This window comes from Oncorhynchus mykiss, chromosome 21, assembly GCF_013265735.2.
Source record: "Oncorhynchus mykiss isolate Arlee chromosome 21, USDA_OmykA_1.1, whole genome shotgun sequence".
NCBI classification, from domain to species: domain Eukaryota; kingdom Metazoa; phylum Chordata; class Actinopteri; order Salmoniformes; family Salmonidae; genus Oncorhynchus; species Oncorhynchus mykiss.
Window position 1 is genome coordinate 32,473,005 of NC_048585.1, and position 24,974 is coordinate 32,497,978.

The following is a 24,974-nucleotide window of genomic DNA, read 5'->3' on the forward strand; positions in this document are numbered from 1 at the left end:
TGATGTGTACGCTGAGGAACTTAAAACTTACTACCCTCTCCACTACTGTCCCATCGATGTGGATAGGGGGGTGCTCCCTCTGCTGTTTCCTGAAGTCCACAATCATCTCCTTAGTTTTGTTGACGTTGAGTGTGAGGTTATTTTCCTGACACCACACTCCGCGGGCCCTTACCTCCTCCCTGTAGGCCGTCTCGTCGTTGTTGGTAATCAAGCCTACCACTGTAGTGTCGTCCGGAAACTTGATGATTGAGTTGGAGGCATTTAACCTCGCCTTCATTGTAAATAAGATTTTTTTTAAACTGACTTGCCTAGTTAAAGTCTTAAATATGTTTTTGTTAAAGGCAGTAAATTATGCTTTGTCCCACCAAGATTTACGTGCTAAAATCGCCACTGTGGACCGGTAAAACAAGTTCTCTCCATTGAATTTGTTCTCTTATCAGTAATAGATGAGGGAAAACTGACAAAAATAGAATGGAAACTTTTAGACTATTGAAACCATAACACATTTCTATAAATGTATATAATGGATAATAGGATAATGTTTTACTAAAATGTATAATATTTCGTACCATTAGTTCTGTTTTCTATTATGCATGCAGACATCTGACAGTAAACGAAATAAAACGTGATAACCGAATATTTATCAGTTTAGACCGTTAATTCTTTACCCACAGCAGTTAAGAGTGTTAGGCCAATAACCCGACCAAGGCACTTAATCATAATTGCTCCTGTAAATCTGCTGAATGACTAATGTATAAATAATTGACTGGAACTCTCTGCTGCAACTGTTGCTCCAGCAGACACAACAGAGACCCACTCCCTAATATAATCTGCGACATTGCCTGTCTAAATTAAAGTACCATGAATACATAACTAAATTATAAAATTGGTGTAGTTCAATTTATCTACTGATAAAAATACTACTATATTAAAGATGTTCAATCTGCTTATCCATTCAATAAACAAAGCAGATTAGACCCTACATTTCCTTTCAGGCAGATTATTTGGTGCCTAATCCAAGGGGTCCTTTGCCGCACAAGGAAATCATTTTTACTTATCAACACAAGTCCGATGTTTATTTTGAGAGAAATCGAAGGTAATAATTTGGTTTTAGACTATATTCTATAATGAACGATATGTAATTATTACTAATATATGTTGACACTTGTTTTTGGTTTATGCAGACGATTGACATCGACGATCTTAATGTTCGCGGGCTACCAAGGCATTTGTTTACCTCTCGAGTCGCGACTCAATCCGAAGTGGCCTAACAGTTATCTAGCTAACGCGTTAGCAACGTAACTTTGGTTTAATGTGTACAGTTTTGTCAAAACTGGTGGTAAAAACATTTATACACTTTTTCGTAGTTATAAAATAATTGCACATAGTAGTCGTACAATTGCTAAATTACGGTTCTTACCTAACCGTTGTGTTCAGCAAGTTAGCTTAGTTCATGTTATGTTAGCTATACGTGCGTCGTAGGTAAGACAATGTCAACATAGCTAACGTTACCTAAACAGCACTATCACACATGCAATTTAATAAGAGTCAAATAGGCTCACAACGCACGTTGGCAAACATGTAATTGGCGTGTAGTCAACTTGGAGGTTTTATGCATTTTATGACATTACCTAGATATGGTAGTTGGCGGAGATTTGAAAATAACTAGCGAACGTTAACTAACGTTCGCTATTGCAATATTCAATCACTGACATTTCATCTTGTGACGCTTTCACCAACGGCTGGCTCAAACTTTTAGCAACTCGGTCAGTCACAAATCAAAGTTTGTCACTTGAGCCGAATACAACACCTTACAGTTAAATGCTTACATTTTGTGATACATGTATAGCTAGCAATGTGAATTAGCCAATGATATGATCAACGAATATTAACGTTAAGTCAAAGTTGATATATATTTTTTTGATAAAAAAAACATGACCTTGCGCACACCCAGAATAGTTTATGCACAGGTACTGACGAACAGCGAATAAACTAAGTGGCACACTCCATGTATAAACTCCCAGCAATTGAATGGGTATTTACCAACGTTTCGGGGTCACTGTGCCTTCTTCAGGGTAATATCATGAGTACTTGAACCGGGTTATGTAGACAAACAGTGCAATTAGTGTAACCAATGACAATAGTGAGGGGTGTGTCATAATTATTAAGTTAATTCAAATTTATTCGTGAAACTGTTAAAAAATAGTATATGGCATATTAAATATATTACGCTATTATCATATAGAAACATAATGGAATATTTTAAATCATATTAGCATCAACATATAATATTGTTTAATTAAATTTCACATAATTTCGTATTTCATTTCATTTTTGTTACATGAAATCATTTGGTTCAACCTTAATATATAATGAGCATCATCAACAGGGGGAACATATTAGGTGTACGCTAATAAGCTGTTTATTAAGGAAACATTTGTTCATAAGAAGGGCCTGAGATCAAAGTCAATATTCAGGCCTCTAGGGTTCAATGTTTTTTTATTAAACCTTTATTTAACTAGACAAGTCAGTTAAGAACACATTCTTATTTACAATGACGGCCTAGGAACAGTGGGTTAACTTCCTTGTTCAGGGGAAGAACGGCAGATGTTTACCTTGTCAGCTCGGGGATTCGGTTACTGGCCCAACGTTATTAACTAGGCTTGCCTAGCACTGATATGGGTAACACTGCTAATGTGAATGATTCAACTTTGTTTTTCTAGAATGCTTGCTGAGGGCAAGAGATCATTAAACATGGATGAGAAAGAGGTGAGCTCCTTTAGTAACAAGGAGAAAGACAGAGAGGGTGATAGACGGCCCGCCTCCTCCCGGGATAAAGTGAAGGATGAGGCAAAGATGAGTGGCAAGAAAGATATCGGTAAGGCCGCAGAGGAAAAGAGGAGGAGACTTGAGGAGGACAAAAGAAAGAAGGAAGAAAAGGAGCGGAAACGGAAAGAGGAGGAGAAACAGAAGGCAGAGGAGGAGCAGAGGATGAAGGAGGAAGAGGAGAAGAAACAGCAGGAGGAGCAGGAGAGGAAAGTTCAGGAGGAGGAGGCCAAGAGACAGCGTGAAGAGGAGGCAGCTCAACTCAAGTAAGAGCTCAGGGGTGGAACCACCATAGTAATGTATCTACTGTAGGTGCTCTCAACATCATAAACTTTGTGTATGGTTAGTATTTGTGAATTCCGATAATTGCTAACTTGATTCTCCATCTTTCTTCCCACTCCAGGGAGAAGGAAGAGGGTCACCAGCTCCACCAGGAGGCCTGGGAGCGCCACCAGTGCCGGAAGGAGCTGCGCATCCGCAATCAGAACGCCCACGAGGGCCGTCCCGAGGAAACCTTCTTTAGCCGCCTTGACTCCAGCTTGAAGAAGAACACGGCCTTCGTCAAGAAGCTGCGCACGCTCACTGAGCAGCAGCGTGAAGCCCTCTCCAATGACTTCGGCTCGCTCAACCTCAGCAAGTACATCGGCGAGGCGGTGGGCTCAGTGGTGGAGGCCAAGCTGAAGATCTCTGATGTGGGCTGCGCTGTGCACCTGTGCTCCCTCTTTCACCAGCGCTACGCTGAATTCGCCCCATTGCTCCTCCAGGCCTGGAAGAGGCACTTTGAGGCGCGCAAGGAGGAGAAGGCGCCCAACGTGAGCAAGCTGCGCACCGACCTGCGCTTCATCGCAGAGCTTACCATCGTGGGCCTGTTTACGGACAAGGAGGGCCTTTCGCTCATCTACGAGCAGCTGAAGAGCATCATTGGAACAGACCGCGAGACACACACGCATGTGTCGGTGGTCATCAGCTTCTGTAAGCACTGCGGGGACGACATTGCGGGCCTGGTGCCTCGCAAAGTGAAGGCTGCACAGGAGAAGTTTGGCCTGGCCTTCCCTCCCAGTGAGATCATCAACACGGAGAAGCAGCAGCCCTTCCAGAACCTTCTGAGGGAGTACTTCACCTCGCTCACCAAGCACCTGAAGAAGGACCACCGCGAGTTGCAGAACATCGAGAGGCAGAACAGGTGATGGGGCCTAGGCTTCCTGGGAGAATTCTTTCAACATGACCCATCTCACAACTTCTCTTGTATTATTGATTTCAGTGTATACTCCTGCCACAGTACAAGACGCATAGCCATTTTGAGTAACATGCTAAATGTCTTTTAGTGTACATACTGACACCTCCATGTTTTTTCTTCCTCCAGGCGTATCCTCCACTCCAAAGGGGAGCTGAGTGAGGACAGACACAAGCAGTATGAGGAGTTTGCTACATCCTACCAGAAGTTGCTGGCTAACACCCAGTCTCTGGCTGACTTTCTGGATGAGAACATGCCAGAACTTCCACTGGACAAGACTGTGCAGGAAGGTAAAGAATAACAATCCTTGTATACTCTTTATTACTTTGGTATAGGAACAATATACAGTGCCTTGCGAAAGTATTCGGCCCCCTTGAACTTTGCGACCTTTTGCCACATTTCAGGCTTCAAACATAAAGATATAAAACTGTATTTTTTTGTAAAGAATCAACAACAAGTGGGACACAATCATGAAGTGGAACGACATTTATTGGATATTTCAAACTTTTTTAACAAATCAAAAACTGAAAAATTGGGCGCGCAAAATTATTCAGCCCCCTTAAGTTAATACTTTGTAGCGCCACCTTTTGCTGTGATTAAAAGCTGTATGTCGCTTGGGGTATGTCTCTATCAGTTTTGCACATCGAGAGACTGACATTTTTTCCCATTCCTCGTTGCAAAACAGCTCGAGCTCAGTGAGGTTGGATGGAGAGCATTTGTGAACAGCAGTTTTCAGTTCTTTCCACAGATTCTCGATTGGATTCAGGTCTGGACTTTGACTTGGCCATTCTAACACCTGGATATGTTTATTTTTGAACCATTCCATTGTAGATTTTGCTTTATGTTTTGGATCATTGTCTTGTTGGAAGACAAATCTCCGTCCCAGTCTCAGGTCTTTTGCAGTCTCCATCAGGTTTTCTTCCAGAATGGTCCTGTATTTGGCTCCATCCATCTCCCCATCAATTTTAACCATCGTCCCTGCTGAAGAAAAGCAGGCCCAAACCATGATGCTGCCACCACCATGTTTGACAGTGGGGATGGTGTGTTCAGCTGTGTTGCTTTTACGCCAAACATAACGTTTTGCATTGTTGCCAAAAAGTTCAATTTTGGTTTCATCTGACCAGAGCACCTTCTTCCACATGTTTGGTGTGTCTCCCAGGTGGCTTGTGGCAAACTTTAAACAACACTTTTTATGGATATCTTTAAGAAATGGCTTTCTTCTTGCCACTCTTCCATAAAGGCCAGATTTGTGCAATATACGACTGATTGTTGTCCTATGGACAGAGTCTCCCACCTCAGCTGTAGATCTCTGCAGTTCATCCAGAGTGATCATGGGCCTCTTGGCTGCATCTCTGATCAGTCTTCTCCTTGTATGAGCTGAAAGTTTAGAGGGACGGCCAGGTCTTGGTAGATTTGCAGTGGTCTGATACTCCTTCCATTTCAATATTATCGCTTGCACAGTGCTCCTTGGGATGTTTAAAGCTTGGGAAATCTTTTTGTATCCAAATCCGGCTTTAAACTTCTTCACAACAGTATCTCGGACCTGCCTGGTGTGTTCCTTGTTCTTCATGATGCTCTCTGCGCTTTTGACGGACCTCTGAGACTATCACAGTGCAGGTGCATTTATACGGAGACTTGATTACACACAGGTGGATTGTATTTATCATCATTAGTCATTTAGGTCAACATTGGATCATTCAGAGATCCTCACTGAACCTCTGGAGAGAGTTTGCTGCACTGAAAGTAAAGGGGCTGAATAATTTTGCACGCCCAATTTTTCAGTTTTTGATTTGTTTAAAAAGTTTGAAATATCCAATAAATGTCGTTCCACTTCATGATTGTGTCCCACTTGTTGTTGATTCTTCACAAAAAAATACAGTTTTATATCTTTATGTTTGAAGCCTGAAATGTGGCAAAAGGTCGCAAAGTTCAAGGGGGCCGAATACTTTCGCAAGGCACTGTATAAAGACTGTGCGTTTTGTTGTCATTTTGGGTGATTTTTGTTATAAAGCCACATTGTTATCATGTTTTTTTGCTGTTGGTTATATGTAGCCAACAGTCTTTGGTGTCTGTATGTATCTAACCATCTCCTCTCCTCTCTGTGTGATAGAGCACGGTCCTGGCATTGACATCTTCACCCCTGGGAAGCCCGGGGAGTATGACCTGGAGGGGGGCATCTGGGAGGACGAGGATGCCAGGAACTTCTATGAGAACATGGTGGACCTGAAGGCCTTCGTCCCCGCCATCCTGTTCAAAGATAACGAGAAGGGCAAGGACAAAGAAGAGGCTGCTGGTAAAGGTACAGCCGCATACACACATGCACGCATGCACACACACACGGACTCACACTGTCTGAATGACCATTCTCTTGTTGCTGTATCCTTTCCTCAGAGGCTAAAGATGCTGCGGCCACCACAGAGGAGTTGGAGTTGGAGCTCGAGTCTCTAGACATCGCTGATGACCCTCTGGAGCTGGATGGACCTGACGAGGCAGAGAACGAGGCAGAGCTTGCCAAAAAACTATTGGACGAGCAAGGTAAAGATGAAGGTATTCTCTACCCACCAGCCTGCCTGCCACCAAGCAGCACACAACACCCAGCGCTTTGCACTGCCAGCTGTCCATTTTGACAGTTACATCAAGAGGGCGGCAATAATCGAATATCTACAACCTCTGGATAGAGGAGGCATGTTGGTTATTGACATGGACAGTGTCTTGGTGTTTGTGTGTCTCTTCCAGGGCTCAAGTTAGGGTATGAGAGAGGTCAGGGAAACAGAGCTAGAGCCCACTCATGGGTGCTCAGGGCCAATCAAGTAAACAGAGGTGTGTTGCTGAGCATGTGGAAACCAGACAGTCATTCACAAGGTTTCTAATATTCCACATGTATCAACCCCATTCTTAGGTCTATACCTATGCTATGGCTTTGCTCTTTCTGTTTCTGTCGCTGAGTGACTCTTTAAGTTCGCTAAGGGGATATTTGGAGCATGACTTTGTTGTATTCATGTTTGACTGTGTCCTCCCTGTTTCCGTGTGAAGAACAAGAGGATGAGGAGGCAAGCACCGGGTCCCACCTGAAGCTCATCGTGGACGCCTTCATCCAGCAGCTTCCCAACTGCGTCAACAGAGACCTCATAGACAAGGCAAGGAGAGAACACAACACACCTTCAGCATACCCGAAGGATCTATTCCATGCGTAACAATTTGAGTTTAGCCACAAAGGCAATGATTCACAGGGAATGTGGTACTAAATACGCAATTGTGCAGTGAATTAGTCTGACCGTTTGTGTGTTTGTTCACAGGCTGCCATGGATTTCTGCATGAACATGAACACCAAGTCAAACAGGAGGAAGCTGGTCCGGGCTCTCTTCACCGTTCCCAGACAAAGGTACCAGACTCACTATAAAGCTAGCAGATAGTTCATTTGAAAGGATTTGATCAGGAAGCTGGTCCAGACTTTCTTCACTGTTCCCTGACAAAGCACACATGCACACACACACACACACACACGCAAATAGTTAATTTGGAAGGATTTGATCATGGATTGATTTGTGTGGGAATGTTGTTGTTTTTTTTGTCCCTTTTCCCCACTAGGTGGTGTCGTTGCTCATTTAATTTGAAATGGCTTAAAGGAGTCAATGGTACTAACACCATTGTAAAGCTCATGGTTGTGTTGTGTTCTTCCAGGTTGGATCTGCTGCCATTTTACTCCCGTCTGGTGGCCACCCTTCACCCCTGCATGTCAGATGTGGCCGATGACCTGTGCTCTATACTCAAAGGAGACTTCAGGTTCCATGTAGGTCCCAAGACTTTACAACAACTATTAACACCTTTGTCTTTGTTGTGTCTTTCATACAGAACCACTGCCTCATTAAAATAGGACCTGTACTGAAGAAAACAAACAGTTTTGAAGGAGATGTCAATACAGAATGCTTGCTGTGTTGCTTTGTAGATCCGGAAGAAGGACCAGATCAACATTGAAACCAAAAATAAAACTGTACGGTTTATCGGGGAGCTGGCGAAGTTCAAGCTGTTCTCTAAAACGGACACTCTGCATTGTCTGAAGGTAGGGGATGCTTCTCTTTCACCAGGAAGCTGTGCTTTCATTAGCTAGGTTTCCATCCAATTGGTTGACAGATTTTCATGCAACTATTTTAAAATCTGAAGAAGAAAAAAACAATTTTCAAATATTCCAACAAGAGGTGTGTTTCCATCATGTACCAAATAAAAAGCAGAAGTACAATGTTTCCATTTCATTTTTAACTCTACCAATGGTTTTGTCACCAAAACTGTCGCGATAAATAGGTAACTTGCCCAATCTGGTTTTGGCGCATGCTCTCGAGACAACAGTTCGCTGATGAAGTGGACAGGGTGGGTAGGTTATATGATGAGATGTGGATAAGAGCAATATCATTTGCATTTGATAATTGACAGCCTTGCATCCATCATCACGTCACCAGCATTCAAATAACACCTTCAAAGCTCATCACCATCCATCACTTAACCACCAGAACTTATTTCAGCTGCCTATAAACTCTTAATACTTTTCCATGCCGTAGTGGTAGTACAACTTCATATCCAGCATTTACATCATCATGATGGTTTTATTATATCAATATTTGCGCATGAAGGAGTTTTCACTGCAATTGTCACATAATTCATTTTACCGACACAAAATGATCCCACCATGTCGAACGAACAAATTGTTTGTCGACATTTATGAAATTGTACTGACACTTCCTTTCTCCGTCACGCCTGTCGTGATTTTTAAAAATTATATATGACATGACTTTACTCGCATAAAAACTGTGAATGGAAACTAGGTTACTGTTACAATTATTGTATTACACTGTCATCATCATGTTACTGAGTGATGTGTGTGTTTGTGTGTGTGTGTGTGTGTTGCTCTACAGATGCTGCTGTCAGACTTCTCCCACCACCACATAGAGATGGCCTGCACTCTGCTGGAGACCAGTGGACGCTTCCTCTTCCGATCCCCCGACTCCCACCTCCGGACCAGCGTCCTTCTGGTACAAACACACACACGCACACACGGCAATGCACACACGTACGTATACAGCACAGGAGGTTGGCGAAACCTTTAATTAGGGAGAACGGCCTCGTGGTAATGACTGGAGCAGAATCGGTGGCATTTTTTTTGAATAGATTGGACACATGGTTTCCAGGTGTTTGATGCCGTTCCATTTGCTCCGTTCCGGCTATTATTAGGAGCCGTTCTCCCCTCAGCAGCCTCCGCTAATGTATAAGCACACACACCTATCAAACACGATACTGGAATTCCCCAAAGGTTTTGGAGTGCATCCAAAGTCCCGGAGAGAGACATGTCTTGGCCTTCCTAACTGGTGCCGAAATCCAGGGTTAAATCTGATTTATAAAGTGCTATTAATCCAGCTTTATTGTCCCTAAATTGCATTTGGACGAGGTTATTCATGTCGCGTGCACAGCTGCCATATTTTCTAGGTTACGTTTAGCAATATAATAAGATAACAAACCTTTTTTGAGGGATTTCAGTTGGGTTCTATATTGAAGGGCTCACTTGTTTTTGTATGTTTGCTTGTTTCAGGAGCAAATGATGCGTAAGAAGCAGGCGCAGCACCTGGATGCTCGCTACGTGACCATGGTGGAGAATGCCTACTACTACTGCAACCCCCCGCCCATGGAGAAGACTGTCAGGAAGAAGAGGCCCCCGCTGCAAGAGTACATCCGCAAACTGCTCTACAAGGACCTCTCCAAGGTCACCACGGAGAAGGTAGGAAGATGATTACATTTGAGTCACTTAGCAGACGCTCGTATCCAGAGCAACTTACAGTTAGTGCATTCGTCTTAAGAGACAGTCAGCTCCAAAAGTATTGGGACAGGGACACGTTTGTTTGTTGTTTTGCCTCGGTACTCCAGCACTTTGCGGTTGAAATGATACTATGAGGTTAAAGTGCAGACTGTCAGCTTTAATTTGAAGGTATTTTGATCCATATCGGGTGAACCGTTTATGAAATTACATAAATTTTTTCTCCATACATTTTTGTCCATAGTCCCCGCATTTTAGGGGACCAAAGGTATTGGGTCAAATTCACTTATGTGTATTATAATAGTAAAATATATTTGGTTACATATTCCTAGCACGCAATGACTATACAAACTTGTTGGATGCATCTGCTGTGTTTCAGATCATTTTGTGCCCAATAGAAATGAATGGTGCATAATGTATTGCGTAATTTTGGAGTCGCTTTTATTGTAGATAAGAATAGAATGCGTTTCTACATTCTACATTAATGTGGATGCTGCCTTGATGCTATGGATCATCCTGAATGAATCGCTATGCGTGAGAAAGTTAGACGCGCAAATGTCATAACCCCCAATACATGCTAACCTCTGACAATTACAGTAACAGTGGAGGTTAGTATTTTTTTGGGGGAGGTATCATATTTAGACCTCTGGAACTTTCACTGGAACGGTTTCGCCACCTTGTAGAGTCCATGCCTCAACAAATTGTAGGCTGTTTTGAAGGCAAAAGGGGAGCAACTCAATATTAGGAAGGTTTTACTAATATTTTGTACACTCATGCTACACACACATCACAACTGCTGCGACCAAACTCTTATTATACAGCTCTATTTATACCCTTGCCCCTCATCAAAACACTATAGAGAGATTTGAGGGTCTTGACCCCCCCCCCTATTAGTCTGTACTTTCTTTAACATACCAAAAAACTAAACCACAACAGAAGTATCAAACACCTGCCGATTATCATCTTTCCTCTCCCTTCTCGTTCTCCGCTTCCTTGTCTCCCTCTTCCTCATCTCCTTCCTCTCCATTCCCTTCTCTCCTCCCTCCCCTACCCTAGGTGTTGAGGCAGATGCGTAAACTCCCCTGGCAGGACCCAGAGTCTAAAGGCTACCTGATCTGTTGCATGGTCAACATCTGGAACATCAAGTACAACAGCATCCACTGTGTGGCCAACCTGCTGGCCGGCCTTGTGGCCTACCAGGAGGACGTGGGCATCCACGTGGTGGATGGGGTCCTGGAGGACATCCGCCTGGGAATGGAGGTGAGCACCATGGGAGGGTGTGGGGAGGGCAAGGCAAGCCCAGGGTGGTGAGCTGTTTCTGGGATTGGAGGTGAGGACCAGGGAGGAGGAGCTGGTTGGAGTCAGGCCCAGATTCAAGAGTTCATTCCTGGATGTAAGGGCTATGTGAAGAGCCCGAGCAGATTGATGGTACTTTTTTTATGACTTGAATGAGTGATTGTTGAGGCTACGTGTTGTATACCGTGTGAACAGGCTGTCGAACTGCTTGTTTCTGGTTCAGATATGTGGTTTGCGTGACACACAGTAACAAATTGAGTGCTAAATCTGAGGTTCATGTGGGTGAAGTCTTCCCTGGGGCTTATTTATGGTGTTTCTGAGCACAGATGCACTCAACTTCAACACCTTTCTGCCATTCCACCTCACCTGCTTTCTCTCATCTCTCCCCCTCCTCTCCATGTCTAATCATCTCGCCCGTTTTCTCCTCGATCTCAACCCCCATCATCGCTCCTTCTCCCCTCTCCTTTGCAGGTGAACCAGCCCAAGTTCAACCAGCGTCGGATCAGCAGTGCCAAGTTTCTGGGGGAGCTCTACAACTACCGCATGGTGGAGTCAGCGGTCATCTTCCGCACCCTCTTCTCCTTCATCTCGTTCGGCGTGAACCCGGACGGCAGCCCCAGCCCCCTGGATCCCCCCGAGCACCTGTTCCGCATCCGCATGGTCTGCACCCTGCTTGACACCTGCGGACAGTACTTTGACCGCGGCTCCAGCAAGAGGAAGCTGGACTGCTTCCTCATCTACTTCCAGGTCAGTCGGTATGACCGTTTAACCTCCCCTTATTTCACTCCTCTCAGCCTCTCTCTCTCTCTCACCATGAATGGTTTTTGATACTGTTGTGTCATAATGTCAAATACATGAATTCGTTACAAGACTGTCCCTAAACTCTGATGTGTTGTTGTCTGTCCTCCAGAGGTATATCTGGTGGAAGAAGAGTGTGGAGGTGTGGAGTGCGGAGCACCAGTTCCCCATCGACATTGACTACATGATCAGTGACACCCTGGAGCTTCTCCGGCCCAAGATGAAGCTCTGCATCTCCCTGGAAGACTCCACACGACACGTCACCGAGTTGGAGAGGGAGTTCCTCGTTAAACTGGGTAAGAGACTGAGAGAGAGAGCGATTGACAGACACACAGGAATGCAGGCATAAGGGCACACACACATGCACACACACACGCACACTACAACAAGGTTGTTAAAGATCATTGTCATACACGAGTCCCGCACATGTTTCTAGTGCGTGTGTGTGTGTATGCCTGCAGGCCTCGGAAATATGTTGCTGTAGCAGCTAGCTCCTCAGGTTGGCCCACTCCTGCTCTCTGTCCTCCCTGCTGAGCAACATTCCCCCGTGTGTAGGAGGCTGCTTCAGCTCCTACCACTCTCTGTCTGTCTGTCAGACAGGTCTAATTCCCTCATAATAACACGCATACCTGGCCCTCTCACACATATACTACAAACACACAGCAGTCAGACCTGCCTGCACTGTAGCCTGCCACTTAAAGCGCACACTCTTAAGTCTGCACAAACAAAAACACATTTACTCAAGTAAGTGTTCACTTCAGGGTTTATAGGGGAATATGAATAAATACCTGAGTGACATCCCAATGACACGATGTGTCAATACATTGTCAAATACAACATAGCCCTATTGCGCCTGCTGTTCTAAAGTGGCACAATACTGAAAGTGTTTCTTTAGGTGAAACGCAGTTGGTCGCTATCTGATGGAGAGGAAAGTAAAAGAGATGCACAGAGATAGAGAAACAATCAAGAGACCGACAGGATGTAGATAATGAAATACCCCGTGGGACACGGAGGAGGAAGAAGGAAGCACTCGTTTAGCGGGTGTAATGCGTTCTGAGTCACAGAACAAGTAGTCCGCTGTATTAACCCAGGCACAGAAAATTGTTTCAAGGTTTCAAGGTGCTGACGTGGAATGCGAGAGAGAACGCTTTTGAAAAACCCTGTGCGTGTCTGTCTGTCTGTACCGTGAATGTTATGAGTGATTGATGAGGGTGATGTAAGCCACAGGCTGTACAGTGGCCTCATTGTTTCGCCATTCATCCTTTAACCAAGATAAGGCACTGAAGGCATTCCTCTGCCTCTGCTGAACCCTCCTTAACTAAGTTCTACTGCTTAGTAGCGTCTCTTAACGTATACATCTATCTGCTCCTCTACTGCTCTCAGCTCATCAGGCTTCTGAAGTTATAGTCACGGTCTCCCCAAGCATCTGTTTTCTCTCGAAGTCTCTTGCTTCAAGACTTAGTCTTGCAACCTGACGCTGCGCCATTCGAATGAAGGTGTGTGTGTGTGTGCGTATGTTTGTGTCCTGAAGGACTGGCCATGGATGGACAGAAGGACGGCCGGCCCTCCAGTGCCATGGGGAGTGAAGGCGAGGCCCTAGACGAGGATGACGAGGATGACGACGAAGAGGGAGGGGCGGACACAGAGGAACAGTCTGGCAATGAGAGCGAGATGAACGAGCCAGAGGAAGAAGTGATTCTGTCCATTTTTTATTCATCCATTCATTCATTGCATGTCTAAGACACAAGTCTCTCATAATAGGTGGATACTAGATCTCTCACTCATTCACTCATCTATCATTCATTAATTTGGCCCTCACCCCTAGTTTTGTAGGGGGGGGGGGGGGTCGCAAACTGAGGACAGAAGCCCAGTCCTAAGCAAGATACTGTATAAGGAAGCGGGTCATCTTGTTGTGTTGCTAGATTGATATGTTGACTCAACTCTTATCATGCCCGACGTACAACATAGCTCTCCAGGTTTAGTGTTTTGTTTTTCTACCTTACAGAAGCTAGCACACAATCACCCCCCCCCCCCCTCCCCCCCATCTAAGAACCTGCTGTGTGTTCCAGGAAGGGTCTGAGAATGAGGAAGAGGAGCGGGAGGAAGAGGAGGAGGAGAACACTGACTATCTGACTGACTCCAACAAGGAGAACGAGACGGACGAGGAGAACAATGTAAGAAGATGGCAAGGAGAGGGAGAAAGGGAGAGGGGTTATTGTGTTGCTGACGGTCTTGTCCTGTAGGAGGTGACCATCCGTGGTGGCGGTCTGAAGCATGTGGCATGTGCTGAGGATGAGGACTTCATCCAGGCTCTGGACAAGATGATGCTGGAGAACCTGCAGGTACAGTATCTCTCCTATTCTCTCTAATCTGTGTGCCACAGTCACTATGTCCGTAGTACTGTACTACTTTTGTTTTAAAAAACGGGTATTAACAGGAGTTGTGTGTGTGTGTGTGTGCGCTGCGTGTGTAGCAGCGGAGCGGGGAGGCAGTGAAGGTGCACCAGTTGGACGTGGCCATCCCCCTGCAGCTGAAGAGCCAGCTGAAGAAAGGCCCTGGAGGACCCGTCTGCTCTGGAGAGGGAGACGGAGGCATCTCAGACACCATGCAGTTTGTCATGCTCACGCGCAAGGGCAACAAACAGCAGGTACACTCACGCACACATACTAACTTGTTGAAGTCTCCTTCGCTGTTAGTTCAGTCAGATCCCTCCACAGAATCAGCACTGTCAGACCCAGTGATAATATTGACTCTGAGTTGTGTGTGTGTGTGTGTGTGTGTGTGTGTGTGTATTTAGGCCCAGTCCGCTGGTGGAATGAATGGTGGTGGGGTAGAGACGACCAGCTCTTTTACTGTTGTAGGTTCAGAGTGTGTACACATTCTCTGCCCAGAAAAATCAAGACGTTAAAGTAAACCTCTCTAAACTCAGTCCACTACACTTCCAGCAACTGCTTTTAAAGGACATTTACCGGATAACAAACCTTATGTAAACATTATGTTTTGACCAAATAACAGTACCGGCTATAGACGTTTTTTGTTGCTGTAAAATGAAGCTATATAAATTGCTTAATGCATTATAGATGACGTGTCTCTCCATACACCCCCATGGTAAACACACTATCCTCTCCTGTAGTGCCTTTCCTGAGGTGAGGATAAAGCGGTTCAGTGTGTGTTAGGAAGCGTCACAGCTATCTGGACCCCTCCCTGTCAGACACATTCACTACATTCCTCTGTCAGCTCCACACCATGGGAGTGGCCCTCCCTCACTTTCTCTGCTGCCTGGACCTCTGTCCGGGAAACACATTTGAGTTTTAGCACAGCCAGAGAAAAAACATCACGGGGCATGTTGTAAAAGGTTGAATAGTGAGCCAGGAGAGCATGTTTCTGCAGTGTGAATACTGAGCACTTGTCCCATTGTCTGCCGACAGCATGAGATGTAACTCTTGCTCCTTCTCAATGCTTAATGTGCCTGTTTCAGATCTCCTAACTGGAGTTAAAGTTCTTGAATGTGTCTCTGTTTTGTCTCTCTTGTTTTCCAGTTTAAGATCCTGAACGTGCCTTTATCCTCCCACCTGGCTGCCAACCACTTCAACCAGCAGCAGGCAGAGCAGGAGGAGAGGATGAGGATGAAGAAGCTCACTCTGGACATCAACGAGAGACAGGAGCAAGAAGACTACCAAGGTATTAAATAGGGTGTCCACTCACTCTGCCTCGAGTGGGTGAAAACTCACGTTGGTGATAAAATGTCACTTCCTTATGTTATAAAATACATTTTACCAAGACAAATATGATTATTCATGTTCTGAATCATTCGGTGTGGTCTTTATCTAACATATCATTAACTTTATATCCAAAATGTTGGATTTCATAACCTAATACAGCCGATAAAAAACACAGTCACCACTAGCCGGCCTCCGCCCAGTACCCTGCCCTGAACCTTAGTCACTGTTACTAGCCGGCTACCACCCGGTACTTTACCCTGCACCTTAGAGACTGCTGCCCTATGTACATACAGTGGGGCAAAAAAGTATGTAGTCAGCCACCAATTGTGCAAGTTCTCCCACTTAAAAAGATTAGAGAGGCCTGTAATTTTCATCATAGGTACACTTCAACTATGACAGACAAAATGAGAAAAATAAATCCAGAAAATCACATTATAGGATTTTTAATGAATTTATTTGCAAATTATGGTGGAAAATAAGTATTTGGTCACCTACAAACAAGCAAGATTTCTGGCTCTCACAGACCTGTAACTTATTCTTTGCGAGGCTCCTCTGTCCTCCACTCGTTACCTGTATTAATGGCACCTGTTGGAACTTGTTATTAGTATAAAAGACACCTGTCCACAACCTCAAACCGTCACACTCCAAACTCCACTATGGCCAAGACTAAAGAGCTGTCAAAGGACACCAGAAACAAAATTGTAGACCTGCACCAGGCTGGGAAGACTGAATCTGCAATAGGTAAGCAGCTTGGTTTGAAGAAATCAACTGTGGGAGCAATTATTAGGAAATGGAAGACATAGAAGACCACTGATAATCTCCTTCGATCTGGGGCTCCACGCAAGATCTCACCCCGTGGGGTCAAAATGATCACAAGAACGGTGAGCAAAAATCCCAGAACCACACGGGGGGACCTAGTGAATGACCTGCAGAGAGCTGGGACCAAAGTAACAAAGCCTACCATCAGTAACACACTACGCCGCCAGGGACTCAAATCCTGCAGTGCCAGACGTGTCCCCCTGCTTAAGCCAGTACATGTCCAGGCCCGTCTGAAGTTTGCTAGAGAGCATTTGGATGATCCAGAAGAAGATTGGGAGAATGTCATATGGTCAGATGAAACCAAAATATAACTTTTTGGTAAAAACTCAACTCGTCGTGTTTGGAGGACAAAGAATGCTGAGTTGCATCCAAAGAACACCATACCTACTGTGAAGCATGGGGGTGTAAACATCATGCTTTGGGGCTGTTTTTCTGCAAAGGGACCAGAACGACTGATCTGTGTAAAGGAAAGAATGAATGGGCCATGTATCGTGGGATTTTGAGTGAAGACCTCCTTCCATCAGCAAGGGCATTGAAGATGAAACGTGGCTGGGTCTTTCAGCATGACAATGATCCCAAATACACCGCCCGGGCAACGAAGTAGTGGCTTCGTAAGAAGCATTTCAAGGTCCTGGAGTGGCCTAGCCAGTCTCCAGATCTCAACCCCATAGAAAATCTTTGGAGTGAGTTGAAAGTCTGTGTTGCCCAGCAACAGCCCCAAAACATCACTGCTCTAGAGGAGATCTGCATGGAGGAATGGGCCAAAATACCAGCAACAGTGTGTGAAAACCTTGTTAAGACTTACAGAAAACGTTTGACCTCTCTCATTGCCAACAAAGGGTATATAACAAAGTATTGAGATAAACTTTTATTATTGACCAAATACTTATTTTCCAACATAATTTGCAAATAAATTCATAAAAAATCCTACAATGTGATTTTCTGGATTTTTTTTCTCATTTTGTCTGTCATGGTTGAAGTGTACCTATGATGAAAATTACAGGCCTCTCATCTTTTTAAGTGGGAGAACTTGCACAATTGGTGCCTGACTAAATACTTTCTTGCCCCACTGTATATTTTCTGACATTGCTCGTTCTGATATTTCTTAATTTCTTAATTTTTTTACTTCATGCATTATGTGTGTTACTGCACTGTTGGAGCTAGAAATACAAGCATTTCTCTGCACCTGCATTACAAATCTGTGTACGTGACCAATAAACGTCGTTTTGATTTGAGTAAGCACCGTGCTCTGTTGAAATAGCGACGCAGGCCTCTTGTAGCATCTTTTCAAGATTTGACATTTTGTGGCTGTCGTCTTTAAAGTTGTTTCTGCAGGTCGCAGAAAAGCTAAATTAGCATGACACGAGCTGAATTAAATGTAAAAGGCTTTGAAAATAATAAACTTGGTATACGCTCAGTGCTCCGTTGACATTTCACAGAGATATGCTTGTTTTTGTGTGAAATCTTCTAACTGAAAAAGCGTATAATATGGAAATACTATGTGTCATGTCTCAAAACCGATATCCATCTTACCTCTATTGTTTTATGTACTGCCGATTCAAAGAAAGATGACGAGTTCAATGGGAAAGTGAGCCTGTCAGGGAGCAGTAGCCTTAATTCTTGCACAGAATCCTCCTAGCTGACGCAATGCAATTGTCCTGACTGTTGCCTACTTTTCTTCTCGCGCCTCCATTGATTTAGTTCTGGCCATCCTACAAGAGTTTAAAACTCCCAATAGGTTTTGTAACGGATTATGATAGACATGATGTTTGGAAGAGACATGAGGTTCTCTTAGAGGAGTATCTACACATTATTTTACTCCTTTGTCAAAAGATGCATTTTTGATTGGACACCCTTTTATTATACAGTACTGATAAGAAGAGGGACAGATGGAGAATGGGTCATTAGGAAAAGAAATGGGGAGTGTTTTTGAGAGATGACGAGAGAAAGCAGCAGGAGTACGACCAAAATTCAACATGCCTACACGTTGTTGGTTTGTGTAGCGTTGTTTTAACGTTGTTGGTTCGTGTTGCATTTGTTTCTGTAGCATTGTCTTAAACTCGCTTGGTTTGTGTAGCGTTGTGTTTACCTTCTTGGTTTTTGCTATGTAGAAATGATGGCGTCTCTGGCCCAGCGGCCCGCTCCTGCCAACACCAACCGGGAGCGGCGCCCGCGCTACCAACACCCCAAAGGGGCACCCAACGCCGACCTCATCTTCAAGACCGGAGGAAGGTGAGACTCGCTCCTCAACTTACCTACCCACTACACACACACCACCAGGGCCTGGAATCAACAGCAGACCACCAGCCAAATGCTGGTAGAAAGTCTGAGTGACTGGTGAACTTTCTTTAATGCAGCTGTCACAGTGGCTGGGACAGTGGTGGAATGAAACTTTTGTTTTGTGTCCTAATCACCACCACACCTAAATACACTCACACACAGCCTGTATTCACTGCAGGGGGGAATAGGGTTGGCATTAGAATGGGATCCTGTCGAAGGACGTGGTGCTAGTCAACTCACTGACTCTCCCTCCTTGTTCTCTGCACCTGAACAGAAAGCAGGAAACAAAGCAGGAGAGAAATGAAAGGCACGAAAAGCGTGACAGACAAGAAAGGCAAGAGAAACACAAGAGAAACAACAGTTATGAGGGCCAGGAGGCTAGGGCCAGCCAGCTCAGTCGGACACGCTACTGACAGACTGCATTCTGCACTCAGGCCCTGCTTATGTTTTGAGTATTCTGATCAGATACAGACTTGTCCCCCTTTATTTTTGCACAGTGAAAGAAAATATATCTGTTCTGCTTTGCAGGCACTAAAGTGCATTTTCATATTATTTTTCCTTAAAGCTGTAAAGATTCCTTTCTATCTTTGGAAATAAAGATTGCCCGAACTTTCTATTTTCATCAGAACAGAAATAGCTTGTGGTTCTTTGTCCTTCCCTCATATTTGTCTTGGAAAAGTGACAAAATCATTCAGAAAGGAGATATTTAGATCCACGCCAACATAACGCATCATATTCATGCCTAACATACATTTGACAGATGCCTACATGATACTGATGGCAAAGTACACAATTATGTTTTTGATGAATAACAAAACTTTATTTTGGATTGTCACTCACAATTACATTTTCTCACGAACAGACGCTAGACCATTGCAACCTATGGATGGAAGGAGATGCAGTAATGATGGTACTGAAGGAGTGAATGGGGACAGATATTGGGGCAGGAGGTTGAGGGAAGGATGGGTGTGGGAAAGGAGGTGGATCTTGGATGGATGTTTTGGGGATTTGAGGATGGGATAAATACTCCAGTGAGTGTTCTGGAGACAGCTACTACAGTAAAGCCCTGCTCTGTCCCCTAGGAGATGCTGATTGGAGTCTGGCCGAGGGAGCAAGCAAATGAGAGAGCAAGACAGGGCGAGCGGACCATCGGTCTCGCCTGAGCAGGGAGTGAGTCCGCCAGCCGCCCACTGACGCAAGCGCAGACCCCCACACCTAACCCCGCCGCCGGAGGAAGAGAAGGAGAAAGGGCATCAACGAGGGGTGGGGAAGAGGGGGGCACCCCCTTCAGCCAGCTAAGGCGTTCCAGAGAACACCCCTTCCTTTCTGTGCGTCGCCCGGGACGACACCAGCACAGCAGCACAAACACCCACCCCGCCTGAACAAAAGAACGAATCAAAAGATGAACGATTGACCAGCTGTCGGACGTATGTACGGGCAGACATGGACGCAGACAAACAGACGCACGGACAGCTGGGCTGCAGGACAAGGGACTACAGTCGTCTTCTCTTCGCTCCCGTGCAGGATGAGGATATGGTGTACAAGGGCTCACAAGAGGAGGACAATGGACAGAATGTGTCAAAGCAAAGGGGACGGGTGAGGGTGTAACATCTTTGGAGATGAACTGTGCTTCTCTTACTGGGAACAGGTCTGTTGTTCAGTCTTTTTTTTCTCTTTATCTAGCTAAATCACACACTGTTCAAAGGCAGCTTGATGGAGGAGGAGGAGAGGGAGCACAGATGGGGTCACCACTACTAAATGACTCAATAAACAAGGGAACAAGGAGGACAGGATGATGTACAGAAAGGCGTGGTTGCTTGTGTGAGCAATGGTTACAGATGTAGGATCTTCATTTGAGTCAGTTTGCTACAGCAGGACAATAATCCTGCAGCAACAGGAAATGTGAATTATTATGATTAACAGACTTTTTGGTTGATACATTTTTGTAAAGTTGAAATTAAAATCTTCAGAAGCCTTTTTAAACCTCATGAACTACACGTTTTAAAATGTCCTGCATTGCAGGAAAGTAAGTTGTCCTGAAACAGGGTGATCAAATTAAGGTCCTACATCTGTACCATAGAGATGGTTTGCTCCTCCTAACCCTGTTGGAAGTGGAACACCTTGTCACGGTGACGACCCTGACCCCGAGGCTGTTACAAGACCAGGGTTGACTGACCAGCGTTTCATCATCAGAAATAAAAAATAAAATATAAGTGATGAATATAATACATATTCTTTATTTTTTCAGCATTTTTGCTTTCTAGATGTTTCCTTTATTTTCATGAAAAATCTATACTTTTTTGGGGTGATATACAGTTTGTTGATTTGGAATTTGTCTGCTGTATTGTAGTTTTTGACAAATGGATAAGATACTGTGGATAAGATCTGTGCTCTTGCCTCCTGAGTCATACTCAGTGATGATAATTTCTGTTTGATTATTTCTGTCTGTTGAATATATAGATAGATAATCTGTACTGTACTGCATGGGCTTTTCTGCACCAGCTCTGTAAGCCGATTTCTGCCTGTGTTTCAGTAAAAGTGTCAGTTTGTGACTCACTCCTCTGGCTTGACTTCTTTACTGCGTCCATGATCTGTGTCCCACCCAGGGTTGGGTAGGTTACTTTCTAAGTACAGTTACTGGTTCGTCACCGGTCCAAAATTATCAGTAATGTAACTTTTGGATTCCCCAAACTCAGTAAAGTAATCTGATTACATTTAGTTACTTGTAGATGTATTACCCCTTAAGAGGCCTTAGAAGAATACAAAAATGTATGTTACCAATTGAACCAAATTTATTGCAGGATAAATAAATGTTGAAGTTTACATAGGTGGCCTTATATGGATGTTACATTTTACTTTATGAGTTGGTTATGTAGGCTTCTTCTAACCCATCGCTTTCTACTACATATAAAACGATTAAATTATATATTTACATTAAAAAACAGTCTATCAGAATTCCAGTCAATCCAATAGATGTTATACCCATTAATCTTCAAGAATAGGACTTGGAAATATAGAAGTATAGATTAGCCAAATGGTTTTACCTGAGCATAACCCCAAAACGAAGGACTTATTAGCCAGCCCAATGTTGTTTATTTTGTTGTCATGGAGGACTGATTCGAGCTGAAAATAAATAATGCGCTCATGGAATTGCATGCTTTGAGCACTACAGAAAAGTGCTAAATGAATGCCATATACTGCATTTGCTATAGGCCTGTTGGTTAACTTTTTTTGTGACACTTTGATATCTTGATAATATGCAGCTGTTTAAAGGGCAAATCCACAGATGAAACTGCCTTCTCAGCAGAGTTGCAAAGAAAAAGCCATATCTCAGACTGGCCAAAAAAAAGAAAAGATTAAGATGTGCAAAGGACACAGACACTGGACAGAGGAACTTTGCCTAGAATGCCAGCATCCCAGAGTCACCTCTTCACTGTTGATGTTGAGACTGGTGTTTTGTGGGTACTATTTAAAATGAAGCTGCTAGTTGAGGTCTGTTTCTCAAACTAGACACTCTAAAGTACTTGTCCTCTTGCTCAGTTGTGCACCGTGGCCTCCAATGCCTCTTTCTATTCTGGTTAGAGCCAGTTTGAGCTGTTCTGTAAAGCGACAAGTACACAGCGGCAGGGTAGCCTAGTGGTGAGAGTGTTGGACTAGTAACCGAAAGGTTGCAAGTTCAAATCCCCAAGCTGACAAGGTACAAATCTGTTGTTCTACCCCTGAACAGGCAGTTAACTCACTGTTCTTAGGACGTCATTGAAAATAAGAATATGTTCTTAACTGATTTGCCTAGTTAAATAAATTTACAAAACAGTGTTGTAAGAGATCTTCAGTTTCTTGACAATTTCTCGCATGGAATAGCCTTCATTTCTCAGAACAAAAATAGACTGACGAGTTTCAGAAGAAAGATCATTTTGAGCCTGTAATCGAACCCACAAATTCTGATGCTCCAGATACTCAACTAGTCTAAAGAAGGCCAGTTTTATTGCTACTTTAATCAGAACAACAGCTTTTAGCCGTGCTAAGATAATTACAAAAGTGTTTTCTAATGATCTATTAGCCTTTTTAAAATGATAAACTTGGATTAGCTAACACAACGTGCCATTGGAACACAGGAGTGATGGTTGCTGATAATGGGCCTCTGTACGCCTATGTAGATATTCCACAAACAATCTGCCGTTTCCAGCTACAATAGTCATTTACAACATTAATAATGTCTACATTATTATTTCTGATCAATTTGATGTTATTTTAATGGACAAAAAATGTGCTGTTCTTTCGAAAACAAGGACATTTCGAAGTGACCCCAAACTTTTGAACGGTAGTGTATAAATACAGTTGAAGTCGGAAGTTTACATACACTTAGGTTGGAATCATTAAAACTCGATTTTCAACCACTCCACAAATTTCTTGCTAACAAACTATAGTTTTGGCAAGTCGGTTAGGACATCTACTTTGTGCATGACACAAGTAATTTTTCCAACAATTGTTTACAGACAGATTATTTCACTTATAATTCAATGTATCACAATTCCAGTGGGTCAGAAGTTTACATACACTAAGTTGACTGTGCCTTTCAACAGCTTGACAATTATGCAATGGCTTTAGAAGCTTCTGATAGGCTAATTGACATCATTTGAGTCAATTGGAGGTGTACCTGTGGATGTATTTCAAGGCCTACCTTCAAACTCAGTGCCTCTGCTTGACATCATGGGACAATCAAAAGAAATCAGCCAAGACCTCAGAAAAAAAGATTGTAGACCTCTACAAGTCTGGTTCATCCTTGGGAGCAATTTCCAAACACCTGGAGGTACCACGTTCATCTGTACAAACAATAGTACGCAAGTATAAACACCATGGGACCAAGCAGCCATCATACCGCTCAGGAAGGAGATGCGTTTTGTCTCCTGGAGATGAACGTACTTTGGTGTGAAAAGTGCAAATCAATCCCAGAACAACAGCAAAGGACCTTGTGAAGATGCTGGAGGAAACAGGTACAAAAGTATCTATATCCACAGTAAAACGAGTCCGATATCGACATAATCTGAAAGGCCGCTCAGCGAGGAAGAAGCCACGGCTCCAAATTAAAAAGCCAGACTACGGTTTGCAACTGCACATGGGGACAAAGATCGTACTTTTTGCAGAAATGTCCTCTGGTCTGATGAAACAAAAATAGAACTGTTTGGCCATAATGACTATCGTTATGTTTGGAGGAAAAAGGGGGATGCTTGCAAGCCAAAGAACACCGTCCCAACTGTGAAGCATGGGGGTGGCAGCATCATGTTGTGGGGGTGCTTTGCTGCAGGAGGGACTGGTGCACTTCACAAAATAGATGGCATCATGAGGAATGGAAATTATGTGGATATATTGAAGCAACATCTCAAGACATCAGAAGCTTGGTTGCAAATGGATCTTCCAAATGAACAATGACCCTAAGCATACTTCCAAAGTTGTGGCAAAATGGCTTAAGAACAACAAAGTCAAGGTATTGGAGTGGCCATCACAAAGCCCTGACCTCAATCCTATAGAAAAAATGTGGGCAGAACTGAAAAAGTGTGTACGAGCAAGGAGGCCTACAAACCTGACTCAGTTACACCAGCTCTGTCAGGAGGAATGGGCAAAAAAATCACCCAACTTATTGTGGAAAGCTTGTGGAAGGCTACCCAAAACATTTCACCCATGTTAAACAATTTAAAGGCAATGCTACCAATTGAGTGTATGTAAACTTCTTATACACTGAAAATGTGATGAAAGAAATAAAAGCTGAAATAAATCACTCTCTACTATTATTCTGACATTTCACATTCTTACAATAAAGTGGTGATCCTAACTGACCTAGAACAGAATTTTTACTAGGATTAAATGTCAGAAATTGTGTAAACTTCCAACTTCAACTGTATATGTGCCTTTTTTCAATGCTGATTGGAATGTCATTGAGAAAACATAGAAGTGTCAGATTATTTTTTGGAAATCCTCTCTGAATTTAAAAGTAATCCTCGAAGTAAGCATTCGTTTTTCAAAATGTATCTGTAATCTTATTCCAATATTTTTGCTGGTAACGTAATGGATTACAGTTACCGTTTTTTTGTAGTCCCTTACATGGTCCCGCTTATATGGCTTGGAGCCTTTGCTCCTCCATTGATGTACCTTTATGTGTATTAGAGGGAGTGCAAGACTATATTAGTGCATCTGCGTGTAA

At 43.7% G+C, this 24,974-nt stretch overlaps 1 protein-coding gene across 7 annotated transcripts; it reads left to right on the forward strand.

Annotated features, from left to right (window-relative positions):
• The first annotated feature begins 976 nt into the window (after positions 1 to 976).
• On the forward strand, positions 977 to 21,337 carry LOC110500263 (regulator of nonsense transcripts 2). 7 transcript variants are annotated; one of them, XM_036957670.1, is made up of 23 exons: positions 977 to 1,096; positions 2,724 to 3,092; positions 3,230 to 4,009; positions 4,190 to 4,350; positions 6,171 to 6,359; positions 6,452 to 6,607; positions 7,094 to 7,197; positions 7,357 to 7,442; positions 7,742 to 7,850; positions 8,007 to 8,120; positions 8,968 to 9,084; positions 9,639 to 9,824; positions 10,917 to 11,120; positions 11,628 to 11,903; positions 12,067 to 12,250; positions 13,486 to 13,646; positions 14,024 to 14,128; positions 14,198 to 14,296; positions 14,428 to 14,601; positions 15,494 to 15,635; positions 18,607 to 18,727; positions 19,638 to 19,685; positions 19,858 to 21,337. In XM_036957670.1, exons 2-22 carry the CDS (start codon positions 2,725 to 2,727, stop codon positions 19,642 to 19,644), a joined length of 3,843 nt encoding a protein of 1,280 aa, XP_036813565.1. In that variant the 5' UTR covers positions 977 to 1,096; position 2,724; the 3' UTR covers positions 19,645 to 19,685; positions 19,858 to 21,337. The 7 variants fall into 7 exon arrangements, with proteins under 7 accessions (XP_036813565.1, XP_036813566.1, XP_036813564.1 ...); XM_036957671.1 differs by having other exon boundaries at positions 19,861 to 21,337; XM_036957669.1 differs by lacking the exon at positions 19,638 to 19,685.
• Positions 21,338 to 24,974: the final 3,637 nt, after the last annotated feature.